Here is a 21,646-nt window from a genome sequence, read left to right on the forward strand (position 1 = left end):
GAGCCATCGCGCTCAACGCGTGAGATTTTCTTGCGTTTCTAAAATTACTTTCAATTTTTTGGTTGAAAGAGCTTTGTATCGATTAAATGCTGATCCTTTTTCAGTAAAATGTTACACGTTAAAGAGGTGTGCCGCATAAACGCACTTGACGCGATCAATCTTGTTTTTATTTATTAATTTTTATTTATTAAAGAAAATAAAACTATAACGTTTGAGAAAATAAATAAATAAGACTAAGTAAATGCATAAGATGCGCTTTTCTTTTCTAGAAATTTTATTTTCATCTTAAAGTAGTATGAAAATTTAGTAGATGTTGCTTAAGAGATTGAAAAGAAAGGTAAACAAAAATAAAACTTGGGGCTTCTGCCTGTCTAACACGTTTAACATGCTGAACCTTACCGCCTATTTTAACTTTTAATGCTGAGGACGTTGGAGGGATTTAGAATAATTACGTTGTTATCTTAGATGATAATGCGATCAACGTGAGAGCTCTGCGATAAATAAACAAGCTCGATGCACGGTGTTTTAAAATTTTTTTTTATTTATTCGTCATGTGGTACTACAGTGACTAAGAGGTTCAAGACCTATTGAAACGCTGATTGAAAAATAAGCATAATCATTCGCGCTGAGCCATCGTGCTTAACGCGTGAAATTTTCTTGCGTTTCTAAATTTACTTTTAATTCTTTAGACTATAGAGCTTTGTATGTATTAAATGCTGATCCTTTTTCAGTAAAATCTTACACGTTAGAGAGGTTTGCCGCATAAACGCACTTGACGCGTTTAATCGTAATTTTATTCATTATTTTTTATTTTTTTATTTCCGTAAATCAGACTAAAAAGTTTGATGAAGTAAAAAAATTTGACTAAGTAAATGCGTGAAATGATCTCCTTTAACAGTATTTGAAAAATTCAAATTTCATTCCTAAGTAGTTTAACATTAAAAGATCAAGCGTTTTACTGAGTATTCGAGCTTAACGCATGAGACCCTCTCACATTCTGGTTTTTTTTATCAGGCGATGCATGTTTAAAAAAATTTGAATTGAATTGTTTTTCTGTGAAATTTACTGAGAAAAAAATATGCACTGTATAAGCGTTGTGGACGTGCGTAATCATTCCTTAAAAATCAGATCTCCGGTTAAAATACTTCGGCCTTGCTATTTGAATTTTGCGCTTGTACGGTAACTGATCAAATCTCTGCAGTCAGTAACCTTGTCTCCTGGCATACCTATTACCACCTTTTCCGTTAAAGAATTTATGCGTAGTCGCCCCTCCACAATGCTTAGGCCCCGCCTCCTGAGGCTTAGTGCTCTGTGATTGGAGGAATTGATCGATTTATAAATCAACAATATCTTATTAGTTATCCATCGAATCCAAATTTTGTAAAGAGCTTTTCGAGAGCTTGTGATGAGCTTTATCTCGGAAACTTACGACTAGATTGAAAAAATATGAGAAACTGTATAAAAATAAATCTGAAAAATCTGTCTTCTTTCTACATGCAAGAGAATGTAATCATAGTTTTGACTTTAATATTAACATAAATAACAAAAACATCAAAATAATAGGTACTGCACAAAACCAATTACAAAGAGAAATGATAGGAGCGTTTAACATTTTTTACTTTGAACATAACATTAATAGAAAAAATGACCTAGATAAATTATCCAGCACATACAAATATACAATATCTCAGTTTAAAAAGAAACAACCAAATAATAGTGCTTTCAGGTGAAAACTAACAAACATTTATCAATCCGTACTTATGTATTTCTTGTAACTATATCCACGCTCACACATTTATACACAGTTCCACTAAACTTGACCGCTAATGTATACGTGTGCATGAAGACCGCGTACCCTGTAATCTCATTGCCTGTTTATCCGTCGGTGTAAAAAGTCTACATATAGTTTATGATCAAAATAGTTCTCGCCTATAACATGCTTTGTGTATAAAATAAAACTGCTGGTCTACAGTGCATGAGATTTTTGCGTTAAAAGTGAGAGGTATTACACGTATTGTATCTTTAGCCTTATTTTATTTTATATTTATTTACGATAAGCCAATATATATATTAAACCATTTACAGTAATGATGAGGTCTCCATGACGAGATGAAATATTTACAAGTATATAAATAAAAAATTTTTGCTCAAGAAAAATCAAGTGTAGTTTTATTGTTAATGTAAATCTAAGTAATTTTTATGGTTACTGTTTAATTTATCCAAAACTCACTATATTTTTTACTGTACGGCAGTGGTAAAATTTCCCTTGAAAGAGCATTGTCTACTGTAGTGGGCCATAAAACCTGTATATGGGTAATTTTTTTACTAATCGAACAGATTTTGACCTTCACCTGTCTGATTTGGATAAAAATTTTTTTCCAGTTTCTATATTAAAAAATAAGAGATGCGTGTCCGAAAATTTTTTTTTTTTATCGCCTATTTTCGATTTTATAATTTATAACAAATTTCATAATAGTGGTTGAAGATTCATTTTAAACAATGTATATCTCCGAATCCTTGAGAGCTACAAAATTTTCAATACTGGCACTTTTGTGGCTAAAGAAATGAACTTGAAGAAAAAAAATTGAAAAAAAAGTTATCAACAAATTAATGTTGTTATTAACAATTTAATTGTTTTAATCGATTATGGACAATTGCCCCCAAAATGAATCAAGTTTTTATTATTACCACTGTTCCGTTGAGGGACGGAATTGAGCGGAATTTCGTCTAGTTCCACATTTCAGAGTCGCACGCACCTCATTTCCCCCTGGAGCCTTGCGCGCGCCCGCCTTCGTCGCTGATTGGCTCATGTCCCATCGGCGTGGGGTCGGGAGGGGTGGGACTTCAGGACTTTGCAGTTACGCTTCGCTTACACGCTCTCTCTTGCTTGGCCTTGGCCTGCCAAATTAAAAGCATCTTCACGCTTAATGTTTTCTTTTACCGCTTGCAGTTTGCACCGTCAGCAGGAGATCTCGCCGCTGTCATCGAGCTTCAGGACTCAGGACATCGTCGTTGAGACGCTAAGTCTTTTATTACAATTTGTTGAGTTCTATTTCATCTTCATCTTTCATTCATTAACCCGATCTACATCTCATTCTTTCATGACTTGCTCCTTGCACTATCATATCTCTCATTAATCACACCTCGTGTTAGTTGAGTGCCTCTACACCTCTCGTTCTCATTATTTGGTCATCGTTCATTCATCGATCTCTTGCTCGTCCTCACCGCCACCTCAACTCTTTCATCTCACTCGTGCTATCTTTCCCTTCCGTATTCAAGGTCATAATCATCACAATCATTCGGGCTTGTCCTCCTCACCCCACGCACGTCTACGTCTGTCATATCGCTCTCTTGCTCATTACATATCTCTCTTCTTCGCGCATCCTCATGTAGAATCTACCTTTAGCCACCTCACGTCCACGAACTCTCATCATCGTCTGCACCTCATCTTACTCGACCTTGCACATCCATCATCATCGTGATTAAATTCCCTCCATCCATCTGCATTCAATCACACCACTACATACACTAATCATACGACTATTGCACCAATCACACGTCTGTTACACCATCCTCAGTGCATATCGTCATCCCGCTGTCATCACGCCACGTCTCACCCGTTCAATCCCGTTTCTCGTTCCGGTATCAGGATCCCCATGAATTCGTCACTCAGAACAACCATTATCGTTCAGCTACCGCAAGTGGTATAGGCCAATTAATCTACGAAAAAGATGACATTAGTGTTAACAGAAAACAAAAAATACGTCGATATAGAAGAAAATAATTCAAGAAACATAGTGCTTTGTTTTTTTGGTTATTCAGTGGCTGAGTTAACCTAAAAAATTCGTGAAAATCCGAAAATCACTATTTTCACGTTTGAAAAAAAAGTTGACTTCCAATGCCGAAAAGTTAAATGACAAAGTTGTAGACCTTAAAAAAATCTATCGATTGACGTGCGTTGGATATAATTTGAATTCGCAGTTGCTGAGAAAACTTGAAAAAACCATCGAAAATCGTCTTTTTTTAATTTGTGAATAACTTTTCTTCTTTTGAGATTTTAAAGTTAGTATTTGGTCAAATTATAAGTTTTTGGTTCACAAATCTTCAGTTATTTTTTTAGCAAAAAATACTGAAAATTTTACGAAATATCGCATTTTTTCGAAAAAAAACACCTTTCGTAAAAACTTCAATAGACGTCAGGAAATAATGCTGGAGCGATTTTTCAGGGCTTAATCTCTTCGTCTAGACTTATTCTATCATGCAATGTTTGTAGTAAGTAAAATTTTTCAATTTTTGATGCCGAAATCGGACTCGCAAAAAAGTACTTTTTTTTTCTATCGGTTTTTTGCATTTTTTTTACGTATTTTGATAATTGCACGTATATAACTAACTGCAATGCATTTTACTTATTTTTTTACGAATTTAAAAAGAAAAACTTCCATTATACGACCATGTGAAGCCAAGTTAGGTTTTTTTTTTTAAAAATCCCTATGCGATGGTGAAAAGCGTAGAACTCTGAAACTTGCACACTTTACTAACAAATACCCATTTTGCATTAAAAAAATTATTCGCAATCGTTAACTTTAGCGGAACGATGGGTATGATAACGTTACAGTTGAGCAGCTGCATGAGGGGAGAACATCTTTCTCTCACCACTCCGACTCCATTTTGGAGCCGTATCGGAGCGCCCGAGTAAGAGCAACCAGCCAGACACACCTCATACCAGCGGGCAGTCGATGCGCGACGCACAAAAAGACTCAACTGTAACGTTATGATACCCATCGTTCCGCTAAAGTTAATGATTGCGAATAATTTTTTCAATACAAAATGGGTATTTGTTAGTAAAGTGTGAAAGTTTCAGAGTTCTACGCTTTTCACCGTCGCATAGGGATTTAAAAAAAAAAAAAAACCTAACTTGGCTCCACATGATCGTATCATAAAAATTTTTTTTTTTTAATTCGTAAAAAAATAAGTACAATGCATTGCAGTTAGTTGTATACGTGCAATTATCAAAACACGTGAAAAAAAATGCAAAAAACCGATAGAAAAAAAAAGTACTTTTTTCGGAGCCCGATTTCGGCATCAAAAATTAAAAAATTTCACTAACTACAAACATTGCATGATATAACAAGTCTAGACGAAGAGATTAAGCCCTGAAAAATCGCTCCAGCATTATTTCCTGACGTCTATTGAAGTTTTTACGAAAGGTGTTTTTTTTCGAAAAAATGCGATATTTCGGAAAATTTTTAACATTTTTGGCTAAAAAACAACTGAAGATTTGTGAACCAAAAACTCATAATTTGACCGAATACCAACTTTAAAATCTCAAAAGAAAAAAAGTTATTAACAAATTAAAAAAAGACGATTTTCGATGGTTTTTTCAAGTTTTCTCAGCAACTACGAATTCAAATTATATCCAACGCGCGTTAATCGATAGGTTTTTTTAAGGTCTACAACTTTGTTATTTAACTTTTCGGCATTGGAGATCAACTTTCTTTTCAAACGCGAAAAAAGTGATTTTCGGACTTTCACGAATTTTTTAGGTTAACTCAGCCACTGAATAACCAAAAAAACAAAACGCTATGTTTCTTAAATCATTTTCTTCTATATTAACGTATTTTTTGTTTTCTGTTAACACTAATGTCAAATTTAACATTGAGCCTTCGTAGATTAATTGGCCTAGTAGCTAATTTCGTCTTCTGGGCGTCGGCCCACTTTCACCAGCCTTGCGCTGACTCGTGCGACCATGCAGGGCAGGGCCCGCCGGTTCGCAAATCATTTGTCCATCGTCTCGACCTTAAACTTGTGAGCGTTGGGAGTCATCACCATCACGTCCTCCCCCTCACACACACACACACACACACATACACCATCACACACTACTAGTCAAATAATTAATATAAGATCTGTTCTTCAATTGTAATTCCGATTTGTGCCAATAAATCTGGGTTTTTTATGCCATAGGCTTTTTCCCATTAATTTGTGGTTATTAATTGTGTTAACCTTCCTCTCTCTTTAATTGCTCAATTGACATTTGCCAGTAATAAAATTCAGTATTATAATTTATTAAATTTACCTATTTAATTAGGACATTATTTATAATTTTTTTTCTTAATTCGTTGAAAGGCTTTTGTCGTTAAATTTGATTTTATCCCTTTAATTCTATTTATTTTTTGATCACTATTTGTTTTTGTATTATTTTTTTTGTATTTTAATTTAAACTAACCCTCTGTACAGTAGTAAGCCCTCTATATTTTTATTGATTAAATTTTGAATTTGAACCAGGCAATCCATGTTGGATCAGCTGTGTTTACACGCAACAACCACCGTATTCTGCGTCAAATTCTGTACCTCGTATCAAAAAAAGTTAAACGTGAAAGTTGTAGATAATTGAAAGATCTACAACTTTTGTATTTATCATTTGTCAGTATGACCTAAAAATTTTGTATTATTATGCAAAAAAGCAAGAAATCACCATTTTATCAATTATTAAGAGTAATTTTTTACTTGTAAAACAGAGATGAGCAATAATAACTGAAGAAATTATATTTTATTGAATAAATAAACATGTGTAATAAAAAACCAAGTAAACATTATAATTGCTTAATATTTATTTATACATGTAACAAAATTTTCATGTACAAGTAAAACTTTTTTTACAGTTTCATAACAAAATTGTGTCCCTTGAAAATTTTCACAATGTTTGTTTTTTTGTGCAAAGAAAATAGCCTCGCTTCTAATTCTTTACGAGATAGTGGAACCACGCTATGATATTTTAGCGTTCCCTTAATCGTTGTTGCTTTCAAAAATCTCTGACACTAATTTTCTTTCTTCTTCATAATCATGATTTGTAAAATAACGACAAGTAATGTTTGGCAGTGATTCTGTGGCCCAATCAAAAAGTTCTTGCGGCGTTCGAATGGGATTGTTAATTCTCTGAAGACTTGCTCTGGCAGCTAGTCGTTTTATAGTCCCGCCTATTTCGTCGCATGGCTCCTTTCCATCTAAAGTGGGAAAAATGCCACTCTGCTGCTATTTTAAAGTCTTCAAAGTGATGAGTGAGATTAACGAAGTTCTTCTTATTTTCATACTGTCCACTCGCACTGTCAGACTTGTATATTGTTTTATTAACACACGGTAAATTTATTGTAATAAATTTAATCAACTGCTTTTGATATAGATGTACGGCAATAGCGTCGTGATGTAGGCATTCAGAAATGCAAACAAAACTTGAAATTTTTAATTCATCCAAGTCATTCCTATAATGAATTGATCGTTGTTCCAATATACACCCTGAACCGAATTTTTAATTATGAAAGCATAATTTCTTGAGAAGTAGCAAATTACGATACACTCGTTTTCTCTCAGTTTATTTTTTGTCTCATTTAAAAAATCCCTTTGTTTGTTAACCAAAAATTAATGAATCATCAGTTTTTGCAAAGCTTTACTTAACTTTCGTAAAAACTCATCAACTGGAGATATTAGGGTCTGCAATGAGGTTCTTTCAACCGTAACCCATTGTTTGTGGGTAACAATTTCAATACATTTTTCTTCAAAAATTTCCTCCAGTATCTCAATAACATTCGTCACGCCTGGCCACTTCTTACAAGAATTTAAATAACAATTAGTCTTTTTATTTTTGCATACCATACGATCCAAACAATCCTTATAACTGATCAAAGGCAGCTCAGAACCGGGAGTAAGTGATTTAAAATTGGCACCACTCACTAATAAACTAACATTTTCATTTATAGGACATACACAAACAGAGTAAGTACCAGAAGCACCTGCCAAAACACAATATTTCGGCCTTAAGCTAGCAAACTTTGAGAAACTACATTTCATAGTAGGATACATACTAGTAAAAATTTCATACAATTCTTTTAAATTATTTAATACTAGTTTTTTTTGAAAAGGTACCGATTTGCCCTCTACTTTTATCGAAATCTATTTTTTTTTTCAGGCATATATTGAGTGTAGTCGTCAGACTGGTACAAGCTAAGAATTGTATCGATAACATTATCATCTAGAGATGGATGTTATTTTGGGTTTGGATCCCCAATTAATCCCTTATCTCGAGCAACATTTTTTACTATGCCTATCATGTGACGAGTTGCGGAAGGAAATGTGTCCTCAATTTTTTTATAAGATCATGATCGAAAAATAGTAAAAATTTTGATTTTATGAACGCGGTCGGCACAAGTATTGAAACTTTCTTGCGAAGCACTAATTATCGAGAACTCATCATCATCTGCTCCAAAATCATCTGGATCATCTCGGCTCAAATTAAAGTTTTTTTTTTTTCATTTACGAACGATATTTGTCGATAAAACATCGACATAAAATTCTACGAGAGGTTAGGTATGTCTGAACTCAATATAATAGTCAAAATATTGTACGTACCAATTCTGGTAGTTCATTTTCACTCTCTTTTATATCTTATTTTTTTAACTTTGATAACTTCAAGCGGCAAGAAAAACAAATTTTTTGTTGTAATGCATCTGACGAAATTGCCAAGTACAGTTTCTAAAGTTGATTTTCATTTACTGTCCTCAAATCAGAAGTATTTGTTGTTGGACGTTTGAAATTAGAAGGATTAAAACATCTGTTTAATCGATAACAAGTATTTTGCATTTTACGTGTCTCTTTCCGTGGCATTGTTACAAAATAAAAACTATTTAACTTTGAATTACAACGAGTGAGAATATGTCTTGGTAGCGGACCAAAATAAACGCACAGCTGATCCAAAAGCTAACGAACTTGTAGTACGGGGAAAGTATGCGAGTAGCGTGGGTAACACTTTGAATCATAGATCGTACTGTAGGCAGGCATCCCCGCGAAATTTTAAAATTCCAAAAAATCCAAAAAATCAAAGAGATAAAAAATTTATTTTTTATACGAAAACAGACAATTAATAAAACAGTAAAAAACAAAGTAGCAATAGAAAAATTTGAAGAACAAAAGACAGTTTACATGTTGATGTTACGTCAAGCATTGTTATTATTATTTTTTTCTCTAGTGGTTACTAATCTTTTTTTTTCTTTAATAAAAATTTTTTTTTCATCATTCAGGAGATAAGATTGAAAAACAAATCACTCATGATTCAATTTGAATAAAAATTTATACTAAAAAAATTATAAAATGGTGATTTCTCGCTTTTTTTCATGTTAATACAAAATTTTGAGGTCATACTGACAAATGATCCATACGAAAGTTGTAGATCTTTCAACTATCTACAACTTTCATATTAAATTTTTTTTGATACGAGATGCAAATATCATTTTATACTCAAAAAACAGTTTTATTTACTATTACGCGTTACATAAATTAATATTTTAACAATAAAAATTGAAAATTTTCCATACTTACTTTAGAAACCCGATTTTTACGCAAAATTTGGCGCAAAATACGATGGTAATAATGATAAATCGATTCATTTTGGGGGCAATTGTTAAAAATCGATTCAAACAATTAAATTGTTAATAACATTTTTAATTTGTTGATAATTTTTTTTTTCAATTTTTTTTCTTAAAGTTCAACTCTTTAGGTACAAAAGTGGCATTGTTGAAAATTTTGTAGCTTTTAAGAATTTGGAGCCATACATTGTTTAAAATGAGTCCCCAACCACTATTATGACATTTGTTATAACTTATAAAATCGAAAATAGGCGATAAAAAAAATTCCCCAGACACGTATCTCTTATTTTTCAATATAAAAACTGGAAAAAAATTTTCAGCCAAATCAGAGAAGTGACGATTAATTTTTAGCAAAATCCGTTCGGTTTGTAAAAGAATAACCCATATGTTAGTTTTGTTGTAATTATTTCTTTCTAAAATTTACTTTATAATCTTTAAAATGAAAAAAACAATTTACTCTAGCTAAAAAGAACCGAAGTTATGAGAAAATGAGTCTCTAAGGCAAAAATCACGAAACTCTCAAATTTTCAACCCCCTCTATCTAAATAAAAAAAAAAAAAAAATTCTCGAACAGATATGTTTTTTTTTATATAGAACCAATAACAAAATTATCAGCCAAATAAAAAATGTGACGGTCAGAAAGCTGTTTGGTTTGTTAAAGAATAACTCATTTGAGAGAATGAGAGAGACGTAACATCTGTATTACAAAAAGCAACGTAAAGATGAAAGTGAGGATATCTTTTATGAATGACTTTAGGAGAAAGAGAATTACATCATGTTTCCAACAGTACGTTGAGTACCAATTCTATTAATGCAAATATACACGCAGATTTTCCAATTTTTAGGTTAGTCCGTACTTCAGCAAACAACTAGTCAGCTGCTAGGCTTTTCCCTCCATCCCACAAGACCCTGCAGCCTGTAGCTATATGCTCTTTCAGAAAAAATTTTACCGTTGCCGTACAGTAAAAATTATAATGAATTCGGGATAAATTTTACAGTTACCATAAAAATTACTGTTAACTACGATAAAAATTCATGTACCACTGTGGTACAAATTTAAGTAATGAAAAATTATGACAGGATTACGCTTGCTTTTACGGTAAAAATTGCTGTGATTTTTTTTTGAGTGTACATAGGAAAGTGATTTTTACAACATGGAGAGTATGTCTTAGCTTTCCTAAAAAATAAAGTAAAGTTTACTAGGGTTATTATACTTTTTTCAACACCACTTTTCTCAATGTAATGCTGTTAGTGTGTATAAAATAAAATGCTGAATACACTTATGGAACTACTAAAACTTATACCATTACTTTTAGAAAGAACTTAAGAAAAAGGATTACTAAATTTTTAAGCATGTACAAGACGTATTTAAAGATCAAAATATCAATATAAAAGGGAAAAACATAATAAAAGTTTAAAAATCATACATAAGAATTACTTTAGTCAACAAAAAGAATTTCATAAATTGTTCATTCATAATGTCCCTGCGGATCCATTGTTGCTAATGCGTAAATTGTAGGTCAAAAATAATACATTAATGCTGCCTCAGACCTCGTTTTTCCCAGAACTTGCTCCTTGTGACTTTTTTCTGTTCTCAGAACTTAAGAGACCCATAAAAAAAACATCTACACCATATGAAAAGAGCTAAAGAAGACGACGAAAAAACTTTTTTTATGTGCTTTGAAGATTTAAAAAACTTCAGCATAAGTATACTGTACTTCTAAGAAGAAGAAAAGGTGTACCCTCTATGATTAGATCAGTCGAATGAATCAATATTGACTTATTGTAAGTGAAAAATCGTTTACTTCTTGTGATAAGTAAATGACATTTTACTGATTCACAGTAAAATTTGACAGATTCAACTTTATAAAGTATCATAGATATTCATAGATAAATAAGGACGTTGAAAACAGTGAACAGTGGGAGCTTGAGTACCCAAGTACGAAGTCAAACTTCCATAAAATTATATGGCAGATAATATAATTATAAATATGAATTTACCTTCTATGAAACCATATTGTGTACGAAAATGGTGCAATTATCGTTGGAAACAGGTTACCTACGTTTAGTTTGTTGGGTGTGGTTTCAAAAAATATTTAAATATGTAATGAGTTAACGATTATATAAGCAATACACTACGGCACAATACAATAAAAATAATATATAGGCTGGCCAGTACAAGACTGTGCTCTTTCATCAAATCTTCCGGTGATTTCAGAACAACTTCCTACTGCCTATACGCTGATTACATCTGTAACGTCACGCTCACATCTGTAACATACGATCCGACGATTATTCCTCGTCCATATTTAATACCCAAAATTTAATTTCATGCGCAAAATTAAGAAAAACCATCCTGTAGTATAGCTTTCTTCAATAGGGTAGTATTACATGCCTGTGAATGTCCCTTCAGGACATTCATATCACACATAAATTTTTTGACAGATGTTATTCAAACGTCTAATGTATATTGAAATAACATAAAAAATACCTAGAAAAACTGCAACTCGTTTGACTGTGCCATTATTTTATATATTTTACATTTTCAAAAACCGAAATTTAACATGTAATCTTATGAAAAAATAATGTTAAATGGCATTCATATGATTTGTAGGAATCTCCCAATTTTTTGGGTACAAAAGATTACTTCTAGATAAACCTATCGAATTTTCAAATAGACCTACTAGCTGGCTTTTAAATGAATTTAGAAAAAGGGGATGAAGTGTGCGTAAAAGCATGTATGTGAGTACATCCTCATGAGGAAAACAATTGCTAGCTTTACTGCACACATTAGCGTTCCTCTCACTTCTCTGAATTTTTTCCCCAGTAACTATATGAAAAACGTCCTGAAGTCAAAAAATTATTTTAATCACAAATGGAAAAATTGTAAAAGAATAAAAAACAATAAAAAATTAATTATTGTATTTGTACAGTACAAACAAATTTTTTTCAATTTTTGAAAATTTTAAAAAAGTATAAAAAATTGTGTAAACAAAATTGTGTAAACAACTATTTATTCATTTCATAAGTAACAAATTAATAATAAGTAAATAAATGTTTATTTTTACATAATATAAAAGCTGCTCTGCTAATATATACTAATCTCGAAATTTTCGAGACGTGTACCTAAAAAACTTAATTTCATTAAATACACAGTAAATAAAAATCTACATTGAAAATAAGCAACGAACTGTACGACAAAATAAAGTAATCGAATTTCTTACATTGGGCACGCTCATAGCAGAGTGGGTAAGGGCCTCGACTTTTTTTAGAATGTGTTAAAAGAAAAAGAAATGAAACTTATATATTCAAAATTTGTAGCGTGGTGGCATGGTGATGTCATGTGGTGTAGAGGAAACTGGAAGTACATCATGGGGGGCGAGGTGAAGGGGGAGAATTAAGCAAAATCCACTTCCGTCACACTTTTTCTCAATGTCAAAATCTGAAATCGTTGATTTACCCTCGGGCATAATGCGCCTATGGAAGAATAACTTCAAAAATACAAAATCCTCGATACTTTCTGAACAGATCTCGTATGTAAGTGCGTCCATTGAAAGGGGACCAGTGAGGGCGTGCACGGCACTTTTTACACACAAAACCTCTGATTTTGAAATCGCTCAATGGCAATAAAGAACAATTTTAAAAAATATAGTAAAATATAGAATTAATAGATTTTGACCTCCTCTTTCCGATCTTGGCCTTAACTTTTTATAAAAAAGACGTTTTTAAGGTTAGAAATTCATTATATTATTTAAATCAATTTTTTAAGCTGAAGGGAAACTCTAATTAGAAAAATACTATTCGAAGAATCAGGTCCGATTCTATCAAAAATAACTCTTTCTAGGTTGGAGTAAATCATATTTAGGCTTTCTACTAATGTAAAAGAACATACGGGTATGCGCATAAGAACCGTCTTGATACGCAGTCACACGCCGCAGTCAGGTATCATTATTGTTCGGCGCACTCATCGAACGATCCGTAATATTTTTTAAGTACACAAAAAAGTTCATTTTTTAATGATCTTTTTATTTTAAATTTTAAGAGACTGATTATGTATAAAAAAATCCTTTACCTAAGATAAAATTGATACCTATAAATTAAAAATTTAGGGAACTATAAATATAATTTAAAAAGTATTAAAATCCATGTAGTATTACAAATGGCGTATGCAAAATATATGACTTAAAATATATTTTACAATGAAGAAACAGCAAAAAAATAATATGAAAAATAATATCGTCACTACAGTTTGCTCCTCATAATTAATTTTTTTTATTTTTTGCGTCTGTTTCTGTCTTACAACTACGATTTCTACACTAAAAGCATTATTGCAGTGGGCTCAAACGTATTTCAAGAACGTTGTTTGTTTTTTGATTCTCAAGAAGAGCACCCGTTCAACCAAGAAAAACTTAGGGAAAGGTATAAATCTGGGTAAAAAGTCACTGCGACCTTATCCTCCATTGTGTTTCTGTTGGCAGATCGTTTGGAATTTCGCAAGTTTTCTGCATTTATCGAAGTTTACTTGCATCTCCCCATTAAGATAACAAGAAATAATGAAAAAAAAAATTTAAAGAGGAAGTGTCAGTCTAGTTGTAAGACAGAAACAGACGCAAGAATAAGAAGAATTCATTTTGAGGAGCAGGCTGTAGTGACGATATTATTTTTAATATTATTTTTTGCTGTTTTTTAATTGTAAAATATATTCTAAGTAATATATTTTACATACATCATTTGAAATACTACATGGATTTTCATACTTTTTTAATTATTATTTTTATGGTTCCCCAAATTTGCAAATTATAGGTATCAATTTTATCTTAGGTAAAGGATTTAAGCTTTATACATAATCAGTCTCTCCTTTTAAAAGAAAAAAATAACGGAAAAACGTAATGAACATTTAAAATAAAAAGATCATTAAAAAATAAACCTTTTTTTGTACTTAAAAAATATTACGGATCGTTCGATGAGTGTGCCAAACAATAATAATACCTGATGGCGGCGTGTGGCTGCGAATCAAGACGGGTCTTACGCGCATACCCATACGTTCTTTTAAATTAGTAGAAAGCCTAAATATGATTTTTCCAACCTAGAAAGAGTCATTTTCGATAGATTTTGACCTCATCCCTTGATTAGTGATATTATTTTTTTAATTAGAGTCTCCCTGTGGCTGAAAAAATTGATTTAAAAAATGAAATGCATTTATAACCTTAAAAACGTCTTTTTTATAGAAAGTTAAGGCCAAGATCAGAAAGAGGAGGTCAAAATCTATCGATTTTATATTTTACTATAATTTTTAAAATTATTTCTTATTGCCATTGAGTGAGCTCAAAATCAGAGGTTTTGTGTAAAAAGTGCCGTGCACACCCTCACTGGTCCGCTTTCAATGTACGCACTTATGTATACACTTGTTTTCATTTATTTTTTTGCAACCCTAGAAGGCAGATAGGCAGACTTTATAGGTACAAACAATAAGTGTTTATTATATTTATTACTCCATTATATAATCATAAATTAACTTACTATTATCTGTTTCGAATTTATTCGTAAGTATTTAGTTTCTAGTGCGTTGAAGTTTTTAAAATAAAATTACTGTTAAACTATGTATAAAACTTGGATTTTTATGTTTTTAATTATATGATACTAACAAATGTACAAATCCCAATTGTTTTTATATATGTTATTATAGAAACTGTTTTTCTGTACATCTTATTCCAAAAGTCATCCTATCTCTTATTTCACCCTTCGGCTCATTGGGAAGACCGGGGCAGTGTAGGTTACTGGGGAATACGGTTCTTTGCCAGATTTGTAAAACTAAGTGAGGTATAGTCTTGATTTTTTTTCTGTAATACATTTTAACCAACAATAATAAATTACAATACAAATCACACAGGTAATCAAATAAAAAATTCCTTATTGTTGATCGAAATTTTTACTACGAAAAAAAAAAATTTTAACCAAATTTATTAAGCTGAAAAAGTAGTAAAAGTTATTATTTAGTAACTTATAACTAACTACTGATATTGATAGATGAACTAGTGTTGTTTAATTTTATGCCTTGAAGAAATTAGTTTTTGCCATTATTAACTGTTACTAACCGATATAAATAAAAGCGGCTTATAAGGCAGTATGGGTCAGCATCAGCAGCAAAGCAGACGATCGATAAAGACTGTGACATGTAGTTATAACAGTATAGTTCGTTAGTTTTAATTCAATAATTGATGGAGAGAAAAATAGAAGTGCTGCTAAAAACCACAACGTTCCTCATGGAACTTTGAGACGTGAGATTTGTAGTTTCACAAAAGTGGAAGCATAATGATGAATTTACATACAAACCAAGCGTGCAATTTTCATATTAAATTAATTATATGATGTAATATTTTGCAACAAATTTTTTTTGAAGTTACACAACCAAAAACCTCACTCTAATTGTGTATTTTTCAAAAAATATGTTCAACTAAAATAATTACGTAAGTATCAATGTTTTCGATCGATTAATTTAGAAAAATTTTTAACTCTATAAAGAATTGCCTTGCGTAAATGAAAGCACCTCAAGTCAGAGTGTCTCCATTTTAAATAATCAGGCCTATCAAGCCCCATCGTAAGACCCATACCGACCTGTCCCTGCGGCAGTATGGATTTTTTGAGATACTAACCTTTAATGTTTTTTCGTGAATCAAGCATTCACTTGACTATTTTTCAAGTAGGTGAACTTTGTTTCTGGGCTGTTAAAGAATTTATTTGGTGTTTTAGTTAATTATTTATGATAACCTTTTTAATTTTTAAGTTATGTTAACCCATGGATGACTCATGTTACTCCGGTCTTCTCTACCCGTAATAAAACTCTATAATTTATTTTCAGTAATAAACAAGTTATTATCTTATTTAGATCTTTAGACCAGAAGTATATTATATATGTGACAACAATGTAAAAATAATATTTAGTTTATACACATACATATGGAAAAAATTTAACTCAACACAAAAATCAATCGCATTATTTGTATCACACGATTATTGATTCATTTATTTCAGGAAGTAAATTAAAGGTTTCCAGATAAAATTAAAATTATATTGAAAGACAGTGGCCTAAAGCGGGTGTGTTAACGTTTGGGGTATAGAAAATTTAGTGCAAAATGTAGTAAGCAACACAATGAGTGTATTCGTTTTTGACGGATCAAAAAATACACACCTCCAGTTTTTCTATCAAATTATTAATTTTTTGAAAATTACATGTAATTACGCCATTACACTGTGTTACAGCCATTAAGAAATCACCATAAAGTACGCCAAGAGTAATGATAGCCTGTGAGTGACAATGATATGTGAAACAAGAGAGAAAGCCGCTCATACTAGTCCTCCTGTGTCTTTATCTAATAAATGCATACGTATAGACTTTTTTCTATGTGTACACTTATTAGACAAGGACACAGAGAGACTCACTGACAGCGATATCTTTCTTTGTACAAACCGCAAGATTTGGCCCCTAGCGCGATCTATTCTATGACTTCTAGTTACGGCTTGTTTGGGACTGGGCAAAACTCGAAGGTACTCGCATAACTTCCATAAACGATTCTAGCACACTTAAAATATTATCATTGAAAATTGTTCACCTTTGTTTTGCTCAATTAATAGTAATATCACTAGACTTTACTACTTTTTTAACATCACTTTCAATTTCTCCTTCAGTACTTTTTACGTATGGCTACGCAGTTTATACAACTTTGCAATTTTAAATACACTATTAATTCGCTTATGACGTGTAAATATACAAAACTGCTTTTGTATTGATTATTTTTATAAGTTTGTTGATGTTTATTCTTTAAAAAATGAATAGACAACTGTACAAATGAAGACTTTGTAATGCATGACAAGTTATGCATGATGTTTTTCTTGATTTCTTCATTAGTGCACAATGCTTGATCACTTAAAAAAATGGTAATTTCTCAATAGATCGTTTCTTGACAGTATTATTAAAACTCTAAACCATCAATGCCCATGTATTTTAATAGTTAGAAGTAACCAACAATTTTAAATTATAATTAACTAACTATTCACTTTTCAAGGAAAATCACTCCTAATGTATACTCCAACGTATACTCAAGCGCAAGTTACAAGTACAAAAAAAATTATATCGAAGCGAAACTTGAATTTTCTGCGTTTTAATAATATAACTCATTTACATAAAGCAAAACCCATTCCAAATTGGTATGGTATTTTTGTCAACAATAATTCAAATACTATGATTGATCTTATACATGCACAGTTGTTAAAATATTGGAAGTGTGGCTTTGATCGATTCTTTATCTTCAAAATTGATCCATAACTAAGCTTGCCAGATGGTGATAAATTTATTTCTGAAAAATAGTACGCTAAAGTATAACTATAAGTTTTTTGATAAATTTATATCAGCATACTTTTTATTGCTACTTAATACAGTCTGAAACTAGAATTTTTCCTTAATTTGATAAAAAGTCATTAAAAAAGCAGTCTTATTAACATAAAGACAGCTATTAATAAAATTCCACATTTCTTTTTCCATCCGTACACAAAAGAAATTAAAATTTTAAATGCTAAAAAATTTTATCAAATAGTTTTGATCGTGGAAACATGAATGCTTCTCAACGAAAAGTATGATAAATCACGTGTGGAAATAAAATAATTAACAAAAAAGAAATGATGAGAACCATCAGAAGAGAAATTTTCATACGTACAATATAAACCAAATGATATCAGAGATTATATAAAAGATTCTTGAAGAAGTGATAAGAAAGTTATCACTATTTACGTATGAAAATCAAATAAATAGCATAAAAACTAATAAGAATTATCAAAGGAAAGTCCTATACAAGCAAGGAAAACGTATGGCTAGTAATAAAAAAGTAAGTCAGCACAGTTGATTTCCAAATATTTATTTTCTGAGATTATCGTCGTTAAAAATAACAATAGTTTGAAGAAAATCTTCACAAAAAATAACAAATGCTTTTTTTCAGCCATAATATTATTTGTTAAGACCAATACTAATAGACAATACTACTTTTAGTTAGAAAGAAAAAAAAGACAACAAGACAAATGCACACACCCGCCAGCCTGAAAATTTTTTTCCTCCGAACGTTAGAAGATACGTTCGTTTCAATGATTGTGTGAGAGATTTAATTAGATCGTAAATGAGCAAAGTATATTTCACGAGTGTGGAAGTCTTGTAATCCGAGTGATACATAGAACAATCACCTTACAGATAAATGATAATTGCGGCAGTTAGAGCCTTGAAGTGAGTCAGGTAGATATATTTGGCTACGCTGATCGAGCTGCTTGAGTTGTGAAGGTATACCTCCAGAATCCTTGATGCAAATTGCAAAAAAAGCTGAAGAGAGGGAAGGAAGTCACCAAGTGGTTGCGCGTAGCTCCACACACACGCACTCATAGCATAATGGTAGCAGTAACAATACTTGCATAAATTCAATGTACAATCACAAAATGCTGACGCAGACCTGCTCACTGCCACTCATCTTATATAAAAGTAAGAACTGCTCGCTCACTTTCAGCTTGTTTTGTTAAGCGTGCACCTTTTTCTTTTCTATTTTCTTGTTCTTCAACTTTTTTTACTTTTTTTTGTTATTATCATTAATAGTATTATGAGGCTACTTCGAACACTAGTCACGCTAATATTCATTGCCAGTGCAACTTGTAATATCAGTAAGTGTCACCTTTATCTTGAGTATTAAATCGATTCCCTCTTTATTTTTTAAACATTTTTTACATTAACTAAAATTAAATGATTAATATTTTGCATTGTACAATTATTTAAAAGACTTCAACCCATCATTTCTTAGATAACACAGCTCTCAAAAGAGAAAAAATCGTCGGTGGTCAGTATCGTGCCATTTATCAGGCTCCATATACGGTGAGTGTAGAAATGCTATTACAGCAAAGTCATTTAAAGTCACATGGTAGATAGACAATCTCGTGAGGTATTTAAAAATATAAGAGACTTATAGAGCTCCACCCACTGTGAATTTAATTGTTTATCGATTCAAGCATCATATTATTGATTGGACTTTCTGATGGATTAAATCTCTACTGTTTGGCCACAGTTATAAATTACTAGGTCCATAATATTACATTTTTTTTTCAAGTTTATTTTGTAGTTAAAAAAAAGTGCATGATATTTAAGGGGGCTCAAGGGAGCACTGGTACCATCCCAAAAATAATTGTGTCAGTTGGTATCCTACTGCACGTATAAGTGCAAGCACCATCATGTATGTATGTGTATATAACTCTCAAAACTGTATGCTAATACAAGTAGAATACAAGGACTTGATGAATACTTTACGGATTATCTCGAATTTTTTCAGAGTTATTTGTATTTTGCAAGGTACCATCTGAAAGTTGAGATTTTTTTTATAAAACAGTTACCATTCTAATATGTAACTCCTATATTATAGTTGGAAAATTAAGATATATTTATATTGCTCCATGAAAAGTTGTGTATAATGTGCGAACTTTGAGAGCAAATATCTCGAAGTTTCCCACGGTCAGAGAGATGAATGAAGACACCGCTGGATTCAGCGGGTTCTTATCTATCAATTAAACTACCTAAAACCTATTAAATCATCGCGATAGAACCCCCTTAAACTAAATTGCAGGCTCAACTTCTGCATGCGGGAGCTGTAATTTGCGGTGCAGCAATTATTACCAATCAATGGCTTGTTTCTGCTGCTCACTGTTTTGAGTTTGTACATTTTCTATTAACTTACACCATAAAATAAAATATACTCTGTAACCTCAAGTTTAGTAAAAAAGGAATACCATCAACAGAGAACCTTATGACATGACTGTCCTTACTGGCTCAACGTACAGAAGTAAGGGGCAGCGGCACGTCATCGATAAAGCAATCATTCATCGTAATTACAATAGGGTGACCAACGATAATGATATATGTTTAATCAAGGTACGTATGGTAAAATTAATAGTATCTCTAAAAACTCGAGTGGCCACACGAAATCATCAGATTATTATTATAAATTACTGTATAGTTGAAGAAGCCCATGGTATTTGATAACAGACAAAAATCTGTACCTTTGTCTACGACAAGAGCTAAAGTTGGACAACAGCTAGTTATTTCTGGATACGGGCTTGAGGGTGTTGGTATTTGATACTGTCATTTGAGTACCGCAAGCGGTGATTGCCTTTGCAATTCATGGTAAATTTGACACTACAGGAAAGGAGACCAGTTTCACCATTTTTAAAAATTGCCGTGGTACCAGTTGTCGATCACAGAGTCTGTGTATTTAAGTACATCCGTGATCCCATCACGGACAACATGTTCTGCGCAGGTGTTGGAGAGACCGATGCTTGCCTCGGTGACTCCGGTGGACCCGGGGTTATCAACGGCGAGCTAGCTGGCGTCGTATCATCTGGTATGGAATGTGGCTCCAAAATCTACCCCGGAGTTTATACACGGATCGACAAGTACTTCAACTGGATTGTCAACTACACAGGGAATAAATTAGGGTTACAAGGCTAAGTTATGCTTGGTTCTTAAAATTTGATTATTTGTTACTGATTTACGTAAATATAGTTCAAAATTCAGCCAAAAATTTGCTTATTTCTTAACTACAGAGTATACTTATACTAGACTCTGATTAAAATTGAATACAATAAATAATAACATAATAATTACAACTGAGTAAGTCACAACAGTTTTTTACAGTTTTGTAATTTTATATGATTTTTTCTTATTTTGTGCTAAAGATGCTCAAAATAAATAGACTTTAAATTAGAAATTAATAATACGTAAGAGCTAGATCTAATCTAAAATCCAGACCACTTTTGTGCGTCAGTGTGTTTAACAACTCGGTACTTTTAATTCTTTTAACCGTGTAACAGCAATTTTTTGAACTTCAAGAAAATAAATATTTTCCTTTCTCAGACAAACCTTTTTTTGTATAAGACCTTACTATTTGGCTTATGAATAACTAAAAGGTAGTTAATGTAACACAGTAATTTAGAACTGTAGCACTCGTCTTTTTTTATTACAGAATATTAACTACTTCAAGAAATAACTTTATTTCTTAATTACAATGTATGAGCATTAAACTGAAAACTGTAGACCTTACAACGATTTTTTGATATTATCAAATCAAAATTTTTAAGTCACAGTAAATAAGTTAATATACAAAATGAATTTTCAAACAACTAGATTAAAAAAATCGTTCTTATTCAAACATTAC

The 21,646-nt window shown here is 31.8% G+C and overlaps 1 protein-coding gene across 1 annotated transcript; it reads left to right on the top strand.

The window, feature by feature from the left end:
* The first annotated feature begins 18,948 nt into the window (after window positions 1-18,948).
* On the top strand, window positions 18,949-21,434 carry LOC106643955 (trypsin-like). Its single transcript, XM_014359292.3, has 6 exons — window positions 18,949-19,109; window positions 19,247-19,317; window positions 20,060-20,145; window positions 20,232-20,364; window positions 20,450-20,557; window positions 20,635-21,434. Exons 1-6 carry the CDS (start codon window positions 19,049-19,051, stop codon window positions 20,938-20,940), a joined length of 765 nt encoding a protein of 254 aa, XP_014214778.2. The 5' UTR covers window positions 18,949-19,048; the 3' UTR covers window positions 20,941-21,434.
* The last annotated feature ends 212 nt before the right edge of the window (window positions 21,435-21,646 follow it).

This window comes from Copidosoma floridanum, unplaced genomic scaffold, assembly GCF_036245765.1.
Source record: "Copidosoma floridanum isolate Cflo_tuat_1 unplaced genomic scaffold, Cflo_Japanese_pri ptg000030l, whole genome shotgun sequence".
Lineage (NCBI taxonomy): Eukaryota > Metazoa > Arthropoda > Insecta > Hymenoptera > Encyrtidae > Copidosoma > Copidosoma floridanum.